At 38.1% G+C, this 21,036-nt stretch overlaps 1 protein-coding gene across 2 annotated transcripts in view; it reads right to left on the bottom strand.

Annotated features, from left to right (window-relative positions):
• Positions 1 to 21,036, bottom strand: part of LOC113239809 — a 66,876-nt gene that overhangs the window by 12,707 nt on the left and 33,133 nt on the right. For both annotated transcript variants that reach the window (XM_026476949.1, XM_026476950.1), the window contains 7 exons: positions 17,997 to 18,127; positions 10,709 to 10,897; positions 7,315 to 7,482; positions 6,657 to 6,807; positions 2,965 to 3,121; positions 1,076 to 1,234; positions 707 to 897 (listed from right to left, as the gene is read on the bottom strand). In XM_026476949.1, coding sequence (XP_026332734.1) covers positions 707 to 897; positions 1,076 to 1,234; positions 2,965 to 3,121; positions 6,657 to 6,807; positions 7,315 to 7,482; positions 10,709 to 10,897; positions 17,997 to 18,127 — 1,146 coding nt within the window. The remainder of the gene's footprint in view (positions 1 to 706; positions 898 to 1,075; positions 1,235 to 2,964; positions 3,122 to 6,656; positions 6,808 to 7,314; positions 7,483 to 10,708; positions 10,898 to 17,996; positions 18,128 to 21,036) is intronic.

The raw sequence follows: 21,036 nt of genomic DNA, 5'->3' as shown, positions 1-21,036 counted from the left end.
TTCATTTCATTTCATTTCATTTCATTTCATTTCATTTCATTTCATTTTCATTTCATTTCATTACATTTAAGTCAGTTTTCAAAAAAAAGAAAATATTTTAGTATTAACATGGGTTCAAACATTTATTAGCACTAAAGAAGGATGGCGACATTCCGTGTATTTTGTGACCCAGTGTTTTTGACGACGTGCATTAAAGAAACCTATCAATACTATTTAAGTCCATGAACGGCTCTTCGTTGATTTTGGGTCAGCTTTCGCCATCCTTTTTTGTACTTATACTGACTTATTGTATAACTAAGTAACATTGTGTAAAATAATATGTAAAACTTCGAAATAATAACAACAAAAATTTCAAACAAACGTTTTTACCCACTACCGCGTCAGCCGTTTGTTCGAAAAAAACAAATAGACACCACGTCTTAAGTTTTCGCGATTGTTACACATAGGAAATGAAATTATTATTGGTATATTTTATTTTCTAACAAACCACATTAAAAAAAAAACAAAAAAGGGGTGATTTATATTAATATTAGACATAACTGGTTGAACATTTTACCACCTCAGCACAACCGTGACCATGGGACCTGTAAAGGGCCCGAAAGGTTGGTTTGTTTGAAAAAACAAATATACGCGATTTACATCTGAAAACACAGTTTTAGAACCTAAGAATGAATCAATAAATGATTAATTATTTTGCCCACTGTACCTAGAAGGGATTCCGTTATATCCCGCTGGGACTTCGCTCTCTGCGACTAAAGTATCCAAGATGGCGTCCAGTCGGTCGCTCATGGCGACTCTAAGGGTCTCCGCATATTCGTCGTCGCTGCATGGCGCAGAAGCGGTCCCTGTCCGTCCTCGTATGCTCGCTCGGATTATGTTGCGTTCGCAAAGGTGGAGCTGCGAGGAACAAATTGTTTAACTAAAAATGTATTAAGTAAGCTCGAACGAACTCTTTCACCCTTGTGAAATATTCCCATCTTAAGGCCAGTGAGTAAATACATAATATTGCCTGTTCTATTTGGTAATTTGTAAGCGACTTAGATTCGTTTATGTCAAGAAACAAAAATATACTTACCCTTAAATCTTTTTGTAAGGTATTCAACCTTCGCTGCAATTCTTGATGATGTGCGGAGTCAAGCACATCGGGGGGCTCTGGTGGGGGGGCACCTGCTCGTGATACCCACACGCATCGCCGCGCCGCTTCGACGCTGAGAAGTACTGTGTGTTGCACCTCCTATATAGTAAAGTTGGGTTACGTCAGTTTTCTCTGTTTATATTAGTCTTAGGACTCAGGTTAGCGGCCGGAGCAGGAACAGTTTGTTTATGTGGGGATTTTTGGATTGTTTGAGCTTTGCGATTATTACGATGGTTCCGCTAACATCGTGAACCAACACTTGCAAGCTTGAGAACTCAACGGCGGGTAATAGTAACGCGGTCAGAGCGGTTACGTTTTGTGCCAGCTATGTGGTAAGTAGAAGAATGAAAAAGTATTTATTGTAGGTAATGAATATTACGAAGTTTTAATACTCGTTTCCATATTAATATTCGTTTATGTTATTGAAACTTTTCCACTACTTTGTTATTGTTACGTTTGCTTCCTTTCCTGAGAACACTGGCTCGGCACTGTCTTACATGACGTAACTCTCCGTCCACTCTCGCTAAAGGCTCTCGTGATACCGAATGAGAATACCCACGCATGGACACACGAGACAGAGTGTACGTATGTCAAGTCGCATACACTACAGTTATAATTAACACAAAGATCGAACACAAAGAATCATTAACATCATCATCGACATTTCTTGTCAACCTCTGGTAGCTGTAATGGTACCTGGTTGAGCGAAGAAAAACTTTCATACATTTCTCCAGATGGCGCTACGCCAAAAAAGGCGTTAAAACCAAAAACAAAAATCTGTAACGCACGCATAGACAAACGGGTAAGAACTGCTCATCAGATCAACAGATATGTAGCTCAGTTGGTAGAGCGGTTGCCCTAGATTGGCAAAACCAGAAATAGGTTCGAGTCCTGTGAGATCGAAGGAATTTTTCTTCATGTTCCATCTTTGTATTAATGATTGACATGAATACTTTTATTTAAACTTTTCGCACATTATTCGATTTTTAGTTCGGGACTTAATCATGTATAAAACATATTTTAATTATCTCGACTCCCATAGAGACCATTGACGGTGCAATACGTCGGAATTAAAAAATGTTTTACTTATATATGATTAAGTCCCGAAGTAAAAAAAAGAAAGAGAGGAATTTTTAAGACCATATTTTCAAAGGCAGATATCGGCCATTCGATTGATTCACAGATAGTATAGGTATATACTGGATGTAGTATTATTTATTTTATTTTTTGACACAATATAGAAAAGTTAAGGTTTTCTACATTGACCCGGCCGGGGATGGGACCCGAGACCTCAGAGATGGCGACCTACAAAAACCGGTGCGCAAGCCACTTGCCCGCGGAGGTCGTTATTTTTTTTTCTGTTTTTCTTTTCTTGTAGGGTAACCCATAGGCACACATGATAAGGGTGCTGGTGAAATTACAAGCACATGGAACTTGTCAACATATGTCTCAGGGTGACGGGCGCATTGGGAGTGTCCCTTAGATCTTTGCGACTTAAAGCTCTGAGTAGCACTACAACTGTTACGGACAGGCTTGTAGCTTACCACCAGGCGCACGACTTGTTCGTGCCGTCATTTGATATTATAAAAAAACACATAGACAAACATAAAGTACACCCAAACTTACGAAAGAAATAAATGTCGGCCATACAAATATTTCTCCCGGCCTGGGAATCGAACCTCCCAAGTCCTCGAACTCTGCGTGCCAGACTAGCATTGTAACCATTCGTACACAGAGGCAGTTTAAATTATGACAACTGTGTCCTTTGATTGCATCATATAAACAACGGGAAGCGATTCTCCTGCGGCGGTCAAAGGACGACGGCATACCTGTTCGACGACAGTGGTAAGATAAGCGTCCAAAGCTTCAAGCGGCAATGTGCGCACGAGCACATTAAGTGCTTTGGCCATCTCGCGACGCCAGCGAGCAGGCGCGCCGCGAACCAATCGGTAGCACGGTGGTGTTACGCTTGAATCCAGGCTGTACCTGTTAGTCGAAAAAGGGTTAATAAAGAAAACAATTTAAGAATAATAATATATTAGATTAAAATTTCGTAAACTAACAACTCGCCGAGGCCAACTAAAGAGCTTAAACATGATAGTTTAACGACCTTGGTGGCTCAACGGTTTGCACTGTGAGAACCGGATGGAGAGGTCCCGAAGTAGGAAATGAACTTTTCTGGGTGTTCTGGGAAGTGCCCCGGAATGTATTCCGTTGCTCTGGTACTATAGGGTATTCCTTAGTTTGAGACCAATTGGTGTGGTTGTCTAGCACATTATTAACATTATATCATTATAATTATAACTTTTTTTATAAAAAAACAAAAACCGTGGAATATAGATGTATATTTTCCAAGTTTTATCCACCACTCTTACCGGTGGAATATTATTTTCTTTAAGTTTGAATGGGACCAATAAATACTCTTTCTATAAAAAAGAAGAATCTTCAAAATCGGTTCACAAATGCTTGAGTAATTGCGTAACATAAACAAAAAAAAAATTGGTCGAATTGAGAACCTCCTCCTTTTTTAAAGTCGCATAAAAAATAAGTTTTACTGTAAATAGCTCAGGAGTTGGGCAGTCTGCTAACTGTCCTGGTTGCAGCATAAGATCAAGGTCATTTATTTATAATTGTAATGTCTCCCTATAAACATACAGTAGATAGATACACAGACAAAGACTTTTTCTCAAACATGTTCGGAAAGGTTTGCATTACTTTCAAAAAACGACGGAAAGTTTGTCATTTAAGGACTTTGCGACTTCTTCCCGGCCAACGCCTGCGAAGTAAGTAGGAAAATCCATTATAGTCCACTTCTCTAATAGTAGTTTATGTGACTGTTACATGAAAACATCACACGAGTGTTTTAATGCCTAATTGTGTACAGTTACATGCACTGCTCCATCTATACACATAATATTATAAGCTCTCTATGATGTCTTCAGGAACCTCGTGTTACGACTGGCGAAATGGCGGCAAATATAAACTTTTCTCACCCATGTCCAGACTGGAAAAAATTGGTTTCCATAGTCTAAGCCCATGTCACACAACATCTAATAGTCTGTGCACACAACGGTGGTTTTTTTAAATTCATACACAAACTAGAGAAGACCCCAACTATCACATCGTTCAATATTTAAGGTCGTATTCCAGAACTCTACTCAATGCTCAAATCAGGATTTTAGTATGATTTCAAGCACTGAAACTACGACCCTAATGGCAGGGACTTGAGTATGATTTCGAGTGCTTTAAACCATACTCAAATCCTGACTTGAGCATTGAGTAGAGTTCTGGAATACGACCCTCAGTAACGTGTGAAATTTGTCAAAATTGACTTGCTATTGATATATAATTTCGAATAAAACTTCATCTCGACTGAAATTAGAATTAAGGTCGAATAAAATTGTTTTGTTTTTCAGAGATGTTCGAAATTTCAATGTATTAATAAAATCGAATTTGCTGGTAATATATATATTACGCATTATTATTAATAATTTTGGCTTGGATACAAGTCTTTTGAGCAATGTCTTCGTTTAATTATGTTTCTGTATGTAAATATGGCCGCCACAAAGAGGGTAGGCAATGTGAGGCGCCTTGCTTGGATTGACTCGGGATTCCTTAGAATAGGCCGATCCGGGTATTTTCGAGATTCGTATAATTTTGCTTTTAATCTTCGATTAAGGAACAATAGCACTATCCTATTCCACTATAAACTAGATTTCACAAAATAATTGAAAGTCAAAATAAAAACGACACTTTTCCCTCCAAAAGGCCTAGAGCGAATCTTAATATTATGCAATAATAACATTTTCACAGATAAGAAATTTGTTCTAACAAAACAGTTTATCTTTATGCTGGCCGTAATTTGCGGATTTTTAACACCTCATGGAGGGTTTATGATATGTGTAAGAATTAACTATGTAAACAGGCAAAAGAAAAACTCATGTAATCAACTGCGAGAAAATGGCGGTAACATTTAAACTAAAGCGTTTTGGTATTCTTTTGTTTTTTCGTTTTCTTTGTATGTTGGTCGCGAAAATGAGTGCTAGTGAAAAGAGCGATAACGAAAACACATTCAAACACATCATCAGAAGTTGAGCAGACTACTATTAATGTGCCTGGAAAAACAATAACATTTTCTTTTAGCAATTGTGTTGTATAAATTGTAATTCATATTTTTATACTTTGTCTATTACACATTTTCCTCTCTTTAGTCTTTTGTTATGCCTCGGCGGGAATGGGGATTGCTTGACTTGTACTCATACTCGTCCAGCAATCTCTTACTTTCTGGCCTCTGCAATAATGTACTATACTTATACTCGCAACGTCCGCCCCTCTTTTTACGTCAAAGGTTAAAAAGAGAGATACTATAACATAATGCACAATAAATAAGCCTTACTTTTCCAACTTTCTATAATCATTGCCGCAGTTGTCTCTGACAAAAATGACACAAACATGACGTAAACTACGAGACTCAAAAAACGCAAACCACAACTCACAAAATTACGCTCGCCTTTTCTCACCCTAACTCTTAACTAATGTTGAGTTATGGAAAATTTCCATTTCGAAAAATGCATATTTTTCATAAAATAATATTTTTCCGAATATTTTTCACGTAATATATTTGTTCCATATTTTACCACATTTGACAGTTGACACCTGTCAAAAGTTGGAGATACGGAACAAAAGCGATTGGAGCCATCATAGTTCATGGAGCCATTGTAAAGATTTTTTTACCTAATAGATGGCCGTTATCCAATCATTTCAAATCTTGTTTTATTCTAACTTACTTTTAGCTATACAATTTTATTTTATAATTCAAGCTAAATAAAATTTCAAAAAATTTATGTCTAAACGTAGAACATAATATGAACCTTCCAATTATATTTTTCCAATTGTTCAGATTTTTTTCTTGTAAAACTATAGGCACATGAAACCTGTCAACTTATGGCAACTCATGTGTCAGGGTGGCGAGCGCAGTGGTAGTGCCCGTCAGATCTTTGCAATTTAAAACTGAGTGCCACTGCCGCTGCTGGACAGGAGTGTCGTTCATCAGCAGGCGCACCACTTGTTCGTCCCGTCACTTAGTATCATAAAAAAAACTTGTTTTGGAAAATTATCTAACAGCAGTCATAACTAACGCATTTGTATTTTGGTAGCGAGATATAGGCACTTAAAGTTTTTTTCTTTAAAAAAATGTGAGTTGCGCGGATTTTGCTTAACAATAAAACTGAAAATAAATAAGAAATAAGAAAAAGCGCTTATATAGAGGACTGTAGATCTCGTTTCGCTCAATGTCACTGAAAATGTCGATTAAGTACGTTAGTTATGACAGAATAAATCTCCATTACGCGGATAACATTGCTTATATCATGGTGTAACGGGCTGGTGTACGCTTTGGTCGTGGTATATTGTTGCCATTGCGTGCTGTGATGTCCCTAAGTGTAGAGGCACTTTAATGTCAATACATTTTGTGGAACATCCTAAATAAACCGCTTTGTTTATCAGGACACCAGGTACTAACCACTTGTTAAGCAGTGTGCGATCTGTTTCGGGCGATGCGGCTTCGAGCGCCGCCTCGAAGTCTGCGCACTCCAGCGTGTGTGGCAGCAGCGGTGTGCCTAACCCCGAGTTAAGGAACACCAATGGCACTACTGCACCCAACTCCGACTGACCTGAAACAAGTTTATTTAGGTCGATGATTCTAAAAGTGGTTTACATCGACCCCGGGGTCGATATAGACTCAAAACTAAAACGTTGATTTTCCATAAATGGAATAATCTACGTTACACAGACAGTGCTAATGTACTTATATAATACACAAGATCTGGAGATATATTCGGTTATAATATATGATGTATAAAACGTAACTTTTTTGTTTTTTCAAGTTTATGCCTACTTTTCACACTATAGTTCAACCTTAAGTTCAACTTATCAAAGTGATTAGCAATGTGGCAACTGTCAAAAACACATTTAAATGTAAAGAATTTGTAATAAAATCTATATTGGAAAGGTCGGGAGGTCAAGGCAAAACAGAAAAAATTGGCACGTGGCTTACGAAATAAAAAAGTTTGGGAACCTATGATTTAGATATTTTAGAACTTCATCGGCAAATGCTACGTATTATGGAGCGCTGTTAATTATTCGCCATGACGTTGCTACAGCTAAGAGAGAGAACTTACGAGCTAACTCCGTCAGGCAGAGGACGGGGAATCTATGGTCCCGCTGTTGCTCTAGGGGCGACCGCCAATGCAGGTCGGCGACGTGCACACGCCAACCAGCACGACGGGCGCGCGCGCGCAGCTTTGCCGCCACGCCGCATTGTAGCGCGCCTTTCTCGCTACAGCAGTCTGGAAATAAGATAAAGAAATCGATCAATCGATGTTTCATTGTAATTAACAAACATTTTAACAAAGACTTCGGCTCCGACTACCTATTTACAGCCTTTGGAGTTGAAACCCTTGGCCCATGGGGTCCTGGTGCCCTTCAACTGTACAAAATTTAATCCAAAAAATAATAGACTGTCTGGGAAACCCAAGAGCCGTCAGCTACCTTGCCCAACGCATTAGTTTAGCCATACAAAGGAACACTGCTAGCATCTTGGGCACCTTCCCGCGGGGAACACATTTTATTCATATAATAATAATAACGCACACGCTCAACATAGCCCCGCACTATTGACGCCCCTTCGTTGAATCTGGTAAGAATGGCATCGCACCACGTGACGCGATCCGTTTTTTGAGCCTCAGTCAAATTGTGTGGGATCCATCGAGAGCACAGCCGTTTCACACCCAAATGTTTGTGTAGTATTGATTGCATTTGACTCATGCCTATGCCTACAGATGCTCGAATCTCATGGTATGTCACATGTCTGTCTGTTTTTATTGTTCACAGCAGTGGACGGGCGACCATCACGAAATTCGTCACTAAGATTCACACTACCGCGTTTGAATTCTGCAAACCAGCTATAAATAGTCGTCATGCATGGTGCTTGATCGCCAAAAGCAGTTTGAAGCCGAGCGAAGCTCCGCTGAGCTGTTAAATTACACTTAATGTCGTAGAAAATCATACTATGAAAATTTTCACTTGTTAAATCCATGGTGATGTAGACAACCTATTTCTAAAATGACGCCACAATGTAAAAACAAGTGACAGTTAGATGAAACAAACTGTATTCTATAGCCAAAGAGTTCCATTTTCAAGTGTTATAATTACTTTTTAACTATTGTTTATGTAAGTGGCCAGTTCCGGAAACTTATAATGCGCCCTATGTAATTCTATCTCTAGATGGGCTATTTAAAGTACTAGGCTTTTTAAAGTAACTGCATTATCTATTTGTGATGTCACAGCTTTAGTGTACCAATACAACCAATATACCTATCCATCGTTTTGTATTTTTAGCGAAACGGAGCATCTCCCCACCTTGAATTTCACCATATGAAACTTAAAAAAAAATACTGAATGGATCTTTGTTTATAAAATGTTTTCCGCATCGTTGCCACAAAAGAACATCCACTTTCATAATAAATTTTTATTATTTGCTCATGTTACGGCCTCAACAACTGTCAAAATCTACCCGCCCTTAGGCTCAACTCACACTGGCGCAGAGTCGAAGCGTCGCGACCCGTCATGTTTTTCGCCTAAAGTATATTAATCTCTATTTTTCCATTATTAAGGTACAAATTTGTGTTATGCAAATATGGAACGGTCGAAGACGCGCGTCGACGCTTGGATGCAGTCGGGCGGTTTCGCGCGTCACTTGAGCGCAGTGAGGCGTCAGACGTCAGACCATACTGTGATCCGAGCGCACTAATGCGAGCGTCGTCACGCAGCGACGCGTGTCGCCAAGCGTTGTAGTTGAAAGACAGGACACGACGCGACGCGACGTTTTGACTCTGCGCCAGTGTGAGTTGAGCCTTAATGGAAAATCATTTAAATAATATTTAATTAGCCATAATGTAGGTATACTGGTTTGATTCAGTTTTTAAAATTTCCAAATCGTGTTTTTTCAATTCCACATATTTGATTTACGACAATATTTGGTTTCGTATACGAATCTCGAATGTAAGTTAAGATATTGGAAACCGGAATTCAGATTCATTTCCAACATATCTTGTGTGATGATTAATAAAGAAAACCAAGACAAATACCGTATTGAAATACTTGGGAATACTTCCTGGTTGGCATGGGTCCAAAAAAACGAAGGAATGGTGGGGAAGTTACGTTTATATTTATGCATCGAAGAGTTGGGTTCGGAACGTTTGGGGGCCACCGCCACGTACACTTGCTTTGATGATTTTTAGTTCAGCGTATTACCGATCAGGTTTTAAATCTCTATAAAACATTGATCGTGTATGGAGTACTGCTGCCTCGCTGCATTTGTGCGTCTCGGGAAGAAATATCAAGACTTTTATAATATAAGTAACGGGTCGAACAAGTCGTGTGTCTGGTGGTAAACGACACGCCTGTCCATAACAGTTGCAGTGTCACTCAGAGCTTTAAATCTCAAAGATCTTAGGGTGACTACGTCCGTCATCCTGAGACATAAGTTGATGTGTCTTCCATATGCCTGTAAGTTCACCAGCCTCTGACCCTTCCAAACCGGAATGCAGCAGTGCTCACATTACTGCTTGGCGGCAGAAATACGTAAGGTGGCAGTATTTCCCTCGATGAACTCTTTCACAAGGAGCTCTATTGCTACTTAGATCGGTGCGATCTCGAAAATACCAGGAAAAACGAGACTTTCCAGATTGTTTCAAAATTAGGTTTCTATACTTATAGGCTAGGCGTTTACTAACTCAAATTATAAAGAAAATTATTTACATTAAATATTGGCTGTAAATGTTATTTAAGGTAGAGATAACCTGATTTGATTACTATAGTTCTTCAATCTTCACAGATTATAATAAGCTCCACTCTACAATATTGTCATGCACATGTAACCAGATTAATTATGGTAGTAAAAAAACCGGCTTAAGACTGAAAAGTCTCGGGAAAACATCAGTCTCGAGTCTTGAACATGCCAAAAACTCGACGACACCGACACCGAGGTACCGACCCCGCCTGATACCAGCTAGCTGCCTTAGTAGTCTTAGTGGAGCGGAAAGCAAAGACTTATAAGTAACGACTCTTATAAGGAGACGAAGCTACAAATTAGTGCCGGCTTTATCAATAGCGCAGGGTGTGAGACGCACACGGGCGCAGGGTCTTGGGGTGCCCCGAGCGCCGTTTACGATGCCTCCGCTTGCGTCCCTCGCGGCGCTATTGCTTTCCAACATCATTTATAATTCCACTCGAATTTCCGATCACTGGGGAAAATATTTTATAAATATAAGTAAGTATTCCATTTTGACCGCGTGCCTACTCGAAGACGTCACGGGATCGATTTATGCAGCCGGGTACTACATGGTCTAGCGCCAGCGCTGACCAGCTTGTCGGTTTTCTATCGGCTCCATTTTGGAGAGTGTGCGCTTCCTGTTTTTTAGTTGCACATTTATCGTACCTCCTTCCTTCTTAATGCATATATGCGTGTCGTATATTAAAAAATCCAGTCAAAAGATACAGAAATGTCCTTACCCTGAGAATCAGCAGCGCATACATAAATGAGCATTGCTCTACGCCGCCGAGGTCTACTAGCGCTGGTTCTGCCCATAAGCTGGCCCTTATGTTCCTCCAGCAATGATGAGACAGCGACTGGCATAGGAGGACCTTCGGCATCTTCGCGTGGAGACACGCACGTTACCGGTGATGATAGGGAGATGGAGTCTGGAAAGAAAATGCATTGTCATTATAATTTGTTTACGTATTCTTTAAGAAAGACTAAATGATACCGCGTTTTGGTATGTTTCAGGTTCTACATTCCATGTCTCATAATCAGTAGGTTAGGCACTGCCACACACTACGGAATGACATACTCGTCGCCTTACTTTCTCGAACTCGTATCTTAAAAGTGCTTTAAGTTACTGAAATGCAAAAAATGTATTATATATTCAAATATTTCAGGTTGATTTCATATAACATTTCTTTCATATTTACACACTAGCTTTTACCTGTTCTTAAAGTAATGTATCCAAATTAACACCCCCAATAAGAAATATAAAAAGAAAGTTTTGCCATCTGATGAGTTTATAATAATAATATAGTTTATAATTATAATCATTCTTTATAAGATACGCGTTAAGAAAGTAAGGCATCGATATGCCGATACCGTTACCGAAAGATCTTTTAATTCTCCATTCGCATCAGTGATCTTAAATAATTTTAAACAGTTTGCACTTCTGTAGGAGGTATAAGAGCTAAGACATTAAACATTTATAAGGAGATGCTCATCATTTAAGGAAAGCAATGGGATACTATGTAACATGAATAAATTAAAGTTCATTTAAATCAATAATAATAACATTAACTGTAAACAATTTTATACGACGCCATTCACAGATAGACCACCAACATTGTTTATGAATCATTGTTGTACAATTTTTTTTTACAATTGCTGTATTAGTACATAAGGCCTATAATATATATGTACAAATTCGAGTTCTAGTAGCTCGTTTAAAAATTTTAAGTTTGCCCCTGTCAGAAATGCTATAAAAACAGTTCATAGCATTTCTATACAGCGATGGTTCCCAAAAGTGGTCAACATCGACCCCTGGGGGTCTACTCCAATCTACAAGAATTCCATATAAGCGAAAAAAATTGGAGGTGTATGAAACGTTAATGGTGTACGTGAATGGAACCCATATAAATAATAGTACGTGACCAAAATTATGCCTTTTCATAAACAGAAAAAAACCACATTACAATAGATTAATACGTAGAATTACTCTAAGATCCTTGACCCCCTAGCCGACATTTGGTCATCAGTAGATCAATGTGAAAAAAATTTTTATTAAAACTTAATATTTAATCAGTCAGCCATAAAATTCATGACTTTCTTATTGAGTGTGTGCGTTATTATTATAGAAGTAAAAAAAAACATGTAGTTGCTAATAAACCTACGAAACAAATTCTCAAGAAAGAGTTTTGTTTCCTACAAATGCATCATTAATGAATAACGTTTAAAGAAACTTTTTAGCCAACTGGATCTTTAATTACATAATATAAATACAAATTTCAACAAAAACACTGGAATTCCTTCACCTTTTCTGTTGAATGCATAAGAAGGCTCTTAGAACTAAAAGGTCGGCTAGGGAGTCAGTTATCTTAGAGCATCGACAGTACCTATGTAAATACACATTGCTTTCTTATAATAGACGTATAAATTACCTGTGAAGTTTTTAAACATTTCACAACAAATACCTAGATAAATATCTAGCTATTTGTTGTGAAGTGTTTAAAATGGTAAATACCATTTTTTTTGCATGCTCATTGTAATAATTCGAGAAGGTAAGGTAGGTTTTTAGATTGTTTCTGTAGCTATTTAACATTGTTGAATTGGGCAAATCCAACGATATCGTTACTATCATGTAGGTCATTGGTTATTATGAATTAATAAATAAATAAACATTTAGCACGCTTGGTATAACAATGCCACATCTGCAAAATGACAACTTTTCAGGAGAGCGGCTTAAAGATTCTACGAACGAATGACGATGATGGTACTATTAGGTTATTACAAGCACAACTTTAACGTGCAATTAGTTCCATCACGCCACTGCTAGATGGTATTAGTTGTACTCTGAAACGCGCTATCGTTTAGTTAACTTCACTAGTATATTATAGTCCTATTTCTGCTACTTTATAGACAATAGCGTTACATTTCTATCGCCGTGACTGTCGTTCCGGTACCAAAAACATTACGGTGATAAATCACTGTGATTTTGTCACTGTTACGTCCGTCACGTATATATAACTTACATCACGATATACGGTTTTAACCAGCGGCTTCTTTCTAATACTTACAGCCGTTTTTTATAGAATGTTTTAAGTTTTTACTCCCTTTGTAATAAGTTTCAATTCCATTCAAAAAGTTGATTTTGTATTTAATGTACTTTTGTGTGTTACTTATTTAATGCAAATCTTTGGATTGTTAAAAATAGCAATAAAGTGTAATGTAATTATATTTCTAGTAGAATACACAAAGTAAGATAACACATAAATATAAAATACCAACTCTTCCTATAATATAACAAATATACAAAAATATTTTACTTTGTTAATAAATAGGTTTACAGAAACTGCTGCAGATTTTTTTCATCCGCCCTTTCTAGTCGTAATAAGCAACTACGATTCTTGTGTGTGAGCAAAGAAAGTCATCCTATCTCACTCACTCCCATCGCCGGAATGGCCCGATTTGAAGAGAACTATACAACGAGTGGCGCGCTCAGTCCCAACGGAACGAAGATTGCGCATTGTATCAAATACGTATGTCGTGATGTGAGTGACGGGGATAGCTATTGGAACGGAGGAACACCTATGTGACTTGGGAACGTTGTTCCTTCGGAACGAGTCACGTTGATACTATTTGATGGCGGACCGTCGTGATTTTTTTATCGTGACGTTATTTATCACCCACCTCTACTACTTTAAGGTTTGGCACTGAACTGTGTGCTTTCACGCCACCTGAGACATATTGTTGAGTCCATAACCCTGTAAATGTGCCCTTTTTGATATTAGAAAACATAAATCTTCAGTCCAATAATTAAGTACCTCTCAATTTTTATTCTTTTTTTTCAAGTCAAAATCGGACATTTCTAATAACTAATACTATTAAGTAATTATTCTCTAGGGTCTACAGGGAGAGGAATCGTTTTGTTGGATTTAATAAATTTTATCTTCATAAAAAGAATTTTGTGTTTTTCTAAATAATCTGTTTTTACCGTGATAGTGGCCGCCACAAAGGAAATAATAGACAGATAATACATTTTATTATTCACACACAAAAGAAAAACAAAAACAGTGCATAGACAACTTAGAATTAATGTGGGCCAAGGCAGCCTTATTGCCGAAAGCGGTCTTTTCCAGACATCCTCTGAGGCAGAGGAGAACTGAACATCTCTGTTCGGAGAAGACGTAGTGTGCCAGTGGTAAAAATATAAATGCATTAATAAAAATTCACATTCTCATATTATGAAATATAAATGACCATAATATTATAACTAAAGCATCAGTTAGGTATATTTAAAAAAAATCAGGTTCAGGGTAATTAACGTGTTCAAGGCCATAAATAAAACAGCGTACGTCATCGTCTAGTTAATACAAAATAAGTCTAAAAATAATCACAGTAGCATGAGTCGGTCAATTTCCATTTCTTGCAATGTGTGCTTAACATTACGTGCAAACACAAACATTAACGAAGGGTCACATTCAAACACAAAAACATCAAAAATGCTCATAGGAAACTGAACCTTACATCGTCGACAAATATTTCAATTTGCAATAATGAAAAATTGTATACTTAAGTATGTGACCGTATGTACCACTTACGAAAATGGGTATTGCCCATGTTATTGTTATAAAGTCATAGCGATGTTTTTTTTTAATTTACAAAGTAGTTCTTTGTCTGGGTGTACAATGGACTCCTTTCCGATCTGTATAATTTAAGGTTTGCTTGTTATTTTTTGTGTGGGCATGTAAACCTAGTAAGTTCTTTCTAAATAATAACTTTGTTAAACAAAATTACGGTTTGTGACCTTATAAAATAATAATGATTTATATCAACCCAATATAGCTCTGGGTGCACAATCCAATGCAATGTGTACAACCCTATCTCTTAATTTACCCCTCGGGTGGCCATACACGGCCTGCTCGAGCAGTTAGGTAATGATCAACATACACAGACCAGTCTTGCAGTCATAGTCAACAGCTTGAGACTGCCATTGACAAGCTGGAATAGTTGATACCAATTGTAGCAGTTGGTATCAACTGCTCAACAAGTCACAATTTCAATTTCATTCAAATCAGTAGCAACATGGATTTTGAGAAAGAAGCACTACTACTGCTCCTTTGCTCACACGACGACGGTGGCGGCGTAGAATTTGCTGCTACGAAAATGCGCGCGTGACGTGGAATGAAGAGCGCGGGCGGAGGTAATTGCGCGGGAGCAGGAGACATTTCGAGCAGTCAGTGTATATCTGGCGACTGCTTGACTGCACGATGAAATTTCACCGCGCTTCAAACCGCCCGCAACGCAGTCGCAACTGTTCGAGCGGTTTGGAGTATGTGTCTAAATAAAAGACTGTAGTTTGCTATGTGGTCGCAGCTAGAAGCAATCGATACTAGCTGCTTCAAGCTGCCCGTGTATGGCCGGACTATGCTGATTCCTACTACATATTTGCATGTTACTGATGAGCTGCTAAACAAGCTTGAACGGTTACAACACCTATGTATAAGGTTCATCTTTGGCCTTCGTTAATAAGACCGAATCTACACTACCGCAGTTAGCTCAAGTGGCTTTCCATTCGTCTCCGCAAGAATTTGCGTATTGTCTTCATTCTCTACAATATTCTACATACCTAACCCTGTGCTTCCCGGGTACCTATCCGAAAGAGCGTTTCAGCTTTCTCGGGTCCCAGGATAAAGCCCTGTCGCTTTCTCGTTAGGTCCCAGTTATCTTTTCCATCTTTAATTCCAGTTTCTAATCTCACTCCTTCATTGTTCATGCGGTCAGATTTTGGAACGCACTTCCTATTACTGTTTTCGAAAGAAAATCGCTAGCTATATTCAAAATGAGAGTTCAGGAGCATATTTATCTACTATTCCATAAGTATTATTCAGTATTTTAATTTTAAACTTCGAAAATTAAAAGATAACTTTAGTGAATGTTTTCCATAATATTGATCTGAGATCGCTCAGCAATCCTGTACTAGATTAGTCTTAAAACTAAACAACACTATCCAAAAATGACAATGCCTTCAAGCAGTTACTAGTAACATGTTTGACAATTCAGCGATCTCTGTCATTATCAAATAAATGTCTGTTTCGCGCTGTCTCCTAAGCTCAGACTATTTTTTCCCATCCTCTAAGATCCTGAGCCCCGTTCCTCTTGTACAGCAAAACGTCATTAAGGCATCTAGAGAGTTCTATAAAACAACATACACCACATACATGGGGGTTTTTGTAGTATAATGTTAGTACGCTCAAATCCAAGATGGCGTTACATATATAAATATTAAGTTTTTTGTATTGTGACGTTATCATTCTCAGTGTGCGATATAATCTTGAATTTCACATAATTATTTTGTGTTACAAGACTATGGCAATAGTAATGCGACATGTGACTTTATTATACAAAGGGCACGAATGTTTGTGACCTTAATGAAAGTTTGGAGTTCATACTTCGCAACTAGACCTGTGTTACAGCTCAACAAGCCCTCACCCTTTCGGATTAGTCTTAAATAATAACAAATCAACTATGGGTGGTAAGTAGCAGATGGTTTTGCTCAATGTTGTGTTTAAATTTAATGTGTGTTGCGTCATTCCCTTTACGATAGGAAGTAACTTATAATTTTGACGGTGAAAAGTTTTTTACGTGGTTTGCTTCTGATTTACATTTTCTATGTTGCTTTTATGATACGAGGTGACGGGATGAACAAGTCGTGCGGCTGGTGGTAAGCGATATGCCTTTCCATAACAGCTGTAGTACCACTCAGAGCTTCAAATCGCAAAGATCTGAGGGGCATTGCCACTGTTACGGACAGGCGTGCAGCTTACCATCAGGCGCACGACATGTTCGTCCCGTCACTGGATAATATTTAAAAAATGTGTTGGACGTAAAATTTGAATATGTACACGCCAATACAACCATCGTCGTTAGAATATTGTGAGAAAACGTTTAATAAAATTGTTAAAAAATATCTACTTAATTCAAAATGAGACAAACTTTTTGTGAGCTGGTTCTGGAAAAAAACAGTCCTTACTCAAAAACATAAAATTATTTTTTCCCATTTATTTTTAAATATATTTGGCAAGTAGGAATTGTTTAGATGACTTGAACCTATACACAAATTTTAAATCTTTCACGGGAAGTGAGTGCCTAGGTAATTCGTTATTCATCGAGTCTGAAAAACTGCCACTGCACTCGTCACCCAAAGACATAAGTTGACAAGTCCCATATGCCTGTAATTTCAGCAGCACCCTAAGGCGATTACCACACTGTACCGCGCCCCGCGGCGGAGCGCGGAGCTGCGTTTTTTAACATTGTGCTGAAGTACCTCAGTTTGTGTGGAAAACACGCGCCGTCGAATACACTGACAACACTACTCCGCGCGGAGGGGCGCGGTGAATCGAAGGGTATGGCACACTGCGCTCTGCACTACCGCGCAGATTTTTAAGCTTAAGGACATGTTCAGTTTTCTACAATAGATCTCGACGTCGATAAATTTATATTTGCTATTGAAAATCGACCAAATTTATTTACATATTTTCTTAAATCTTTGTAATGAAGTTGAAATTATCCATTTATCGATGTGGTTCGTAAAAAGGGATGTACCTAATATCTTAGGTGTCTTTTTATTTGAGTAACAAAAACCAAATAGACAGTATAACTTCAGCGTCCTGAATGAGTTCTGTATTATTAACCGTTCTTGTCAAAGAAGGATCTCGTTTACATATACAATCACTACGGCGATAAACTGCGAAGCGAGTACTTTAAGTGACGCGGGGCCGCTAGACCGCTGCCCCCGCGCAGATTAAACCGCGCGTTGACGCAGATCTGGGTCTCCGCCACCGAGTGCGTGATTCCGCGTCCCGCGCTCCGTCGCGAGGCGCGGAGCAGTGTGATAAACGCCTTACCCTCCAAAACCGGAACACAGTAATGCTCACATTACTAAGTGGTGTCAGAAATAGGTAAGGTGGCAGTACTATCCTGGACGATTTCTTTCACAAGGAGCTTTACTGCTACTAAGTTTTAAGTAGTTGCACATACCCGAAACGCTGGAGCCGACGGGTCTTGGGCCTTTGAGCTGCGGCTTTTTTGTGGCGTTTGCAGCAGGTTGTGGCTCGTGCGGCTGCGGCTCGCTCTGCGGCTCCGACGGTTTAGCGCGGTACGATGGCGACCTTTAGACAAAACGAGTTATATAAATGCCTAGTTTTAACGTAGAACTGTAACTAATAAATACATACATATATATATATATATATATATTAGACAATATCACATACATTGCTTAGGGCAGTTTTCAAAATTTCAAAGACCCTTTCCGAAAAGATGAAGAAGAAAGGTTCGCGGGTTGCATTGACGCGCGTCTCCTCTCCTCTCAGATTGGAAAAGATCAGGCGCACGGTACCTATTTAACCACAAAATTATAGTAAACTAATTTTTATATAATGCATTTGTTATGTTAGAGCTCGCGGTGGACCCCCGGTGTTCGTTGACTCATGCGGTGGACTCACGGACCCCTTAGGGGTCCATGGACCACAGGTTAAGAAACCCTGGCTTAGGGGTCTGTTTCCGTTTCCTGTCCGAAGCAATTACTGTCAAATAAGTAATGCTCGATCAAATCAAAACACAATGTCAAGTAGGGCGGAAAACAGGAGTAGATGGATCCACAGGAGCAGCGGGTAACGGCGCGCAACTGCACTCGTTTGCTTCATTCTTATTAAAGTCATTTGTAGATTACATTTATCAAGTCACGTTCTAAAGTCTCATCCACATTAACCACTGACGTAATACCATTGAGTATATAACCATAAATATGAAATGAAATATTTCTAAGAAACTTTTAAAACAAATAACGTATATTATGGTAAAAAAACTAAGGGTTATTTAATTCCAACATTGTTTAACTGTCTTCCGTTACACTTAAAAAACATAAAAGGTAGTAAAAAGTCTGTTAAGAATTAAATAAAAAAATATTTGTTCGATACAATGTAGGTATATACAATATTGAAAAACTGTAATGTTGGTAACTGAATGTAATGTTTATGTGTTTATGTGACTGTAATATTAAGCGTAGTAACCAAACTCTCCCGATAAACTTTCATGAAGTTTGGGAGAACCGTATTTTATTTGTCAAAATGTCATTGAAAGGATAAATGAATTAAAATAAAATAGAGACGAAATAAGGGTCATCCGTCATTGGCAACTCATCAGGCAAATGAGCCTTATTTTACTTTTAAATATCAACTCTCGTTTGCGCTGAAATCACAAATTAGAAAACTGAAATAGTACAGCGCCTACAACTGACCCGTGTGTACGTCTCTGTATTTTCCAAAAATATTATGTATTTATTGTAATAAATATATAATATCTCCAACAATGGGGGTTGTGCCATACGGTGGTGTGGGAAAAACAGCAAAACATCTAATACAAAACAAACGGAATCACATTTCACCGGTAAGTAAAGATTAAATATTTCATTTTGCATTTATCGTCTATTATAGCAAAGCTCAAGTTAAACTGGTCTTTTTGAAGTGAAACAATTTGACGACACTCGTCAATTGTTTCGAATTCGGGCTGGCCAATCGGAGCGCAGTTGGACGGTATCGGCGATCCACTATCACGATTAAAATTGGAAAAACGACCAACCTCGATAACTTCACGTATTTTCCGCGATAAAATTAAGTTCATGGCGGAGAATGAAAATATGGCAACGTGTGGCTCTACGCTACAATGCTTAAATTATTAGGGACACCGCGAGTCTCTAGGACGCGTGATGGGCTTAAAGAGCAAAATACTATACAATTATTCCTATATTTATATAATAACATAAAAATTTCATCATTCCATACAAAATACACACACACACACACACACATACACACACACACACACACACACACACACACACACAGATACACAGACAAAGGAACTAGAAACTATAACTCCTCTCCTTTTGCGTCGAGGATTCAAAATTGTTAATTAAAAAAGTTACATGAAGCAAACACAGAAAAGGTAGTAGCTTTTGCTACGACGGCGTAGCATAATTTCGTAGCAAAGCAAACTTGTAGCCTCACTCAAAGTTTTATCAAATAAATAAATAAATAAATAAATAACGCACACACTCAAACTGATCTCTCAAAATAACTTTAAATGTAATAGGTATGTATTAATTTTAAAAAGTTATATCTTTATTATTTAAAAAAAAACCCACCTCTAAAGTTTGCTTATCGACTTTTTTATTGGAATTACATTTATTTGTCAAGTTTTATTGCCATCAGTTAACGGAAAGTGTGCGAAACCGGATTCATCCCCTAATTTGCCACCCTTAGAGGTGGAATATTTTAATAATCTTCGGTTGAAAAGAATAGTCAAAATCGGGTCACAAACGGAGTAATCGCGTAACATACATATCACTCCTTTTTTCAAATTAATTAACCAATTAAAACCAATTTATTTTAATCAGAAGGTAAGTCAGAGCAGTATTCAGGTGCATTTTCACCAATTATATTGTTAAGGTAAATATTTACTCAGAGATGAGCGTACACAAAATTTTCCTTTTTTTTTTATAAAAAAAAAAGTGCTGATTTGCCCTCCATCTCACCTGATAGAAAGTGACGATGAGGTTGACGATGGAGCATGCACACCTAGCCTTCTACCGACGTCTTCTAGCATACCGTGCCAGACGCTATACCAACTAAGCAACTGCTTATAGCGTCTGCCACGGTATGCTAGAAGACGTCGGTTCGAATCCGGCCGGATCGAAGGAATTTTTTTCTGAGTGTTCGATCTTTGTATTAATAATTATAACAAACTAGTGGAGTAATTTCACAAAAACTAATTGAATATCAATTCAATAAAAATTTAACCTGTATCGGTTGCAAACAATATGAGGGGCAGAAAGAAACCGAGGGCATAACAAACGGACCGCATGAAACAAATTATGTATGTGTGAAATTGAACTACTCTCCTATTTAAGCATAAAAACGTTATTCTACTAATTTCCTTCGTAGAATCTTCAAACCTCTCTTCTGAAAAGTATTTTGGAGTTGTGGCCTTATTACACCAATAGATCTTACAATAAAAT

Source organism: Hyposmocoma kahamanoa, unplaced genomic scaffold (assembly GCF_003589595.1).
Source record: "Hyposmocoma kahamanoa isolate Upper Pololo Valley unplaced genomic scaffold, ASM358959v1 116, whole genome shotgun sequence".
NCBI lineage: Eukaryota > Metazoa > Arthropoda > Insecta > Lepidoptera > Cosmopterigidae > Hyposmocoma > Hyposmocoma kahamanoa.
The sequence above is the reverse complement of the archived record's forward strand: the minus strand, read 5'-3'. Positions and strand labels throughout refer to the sequence as shown.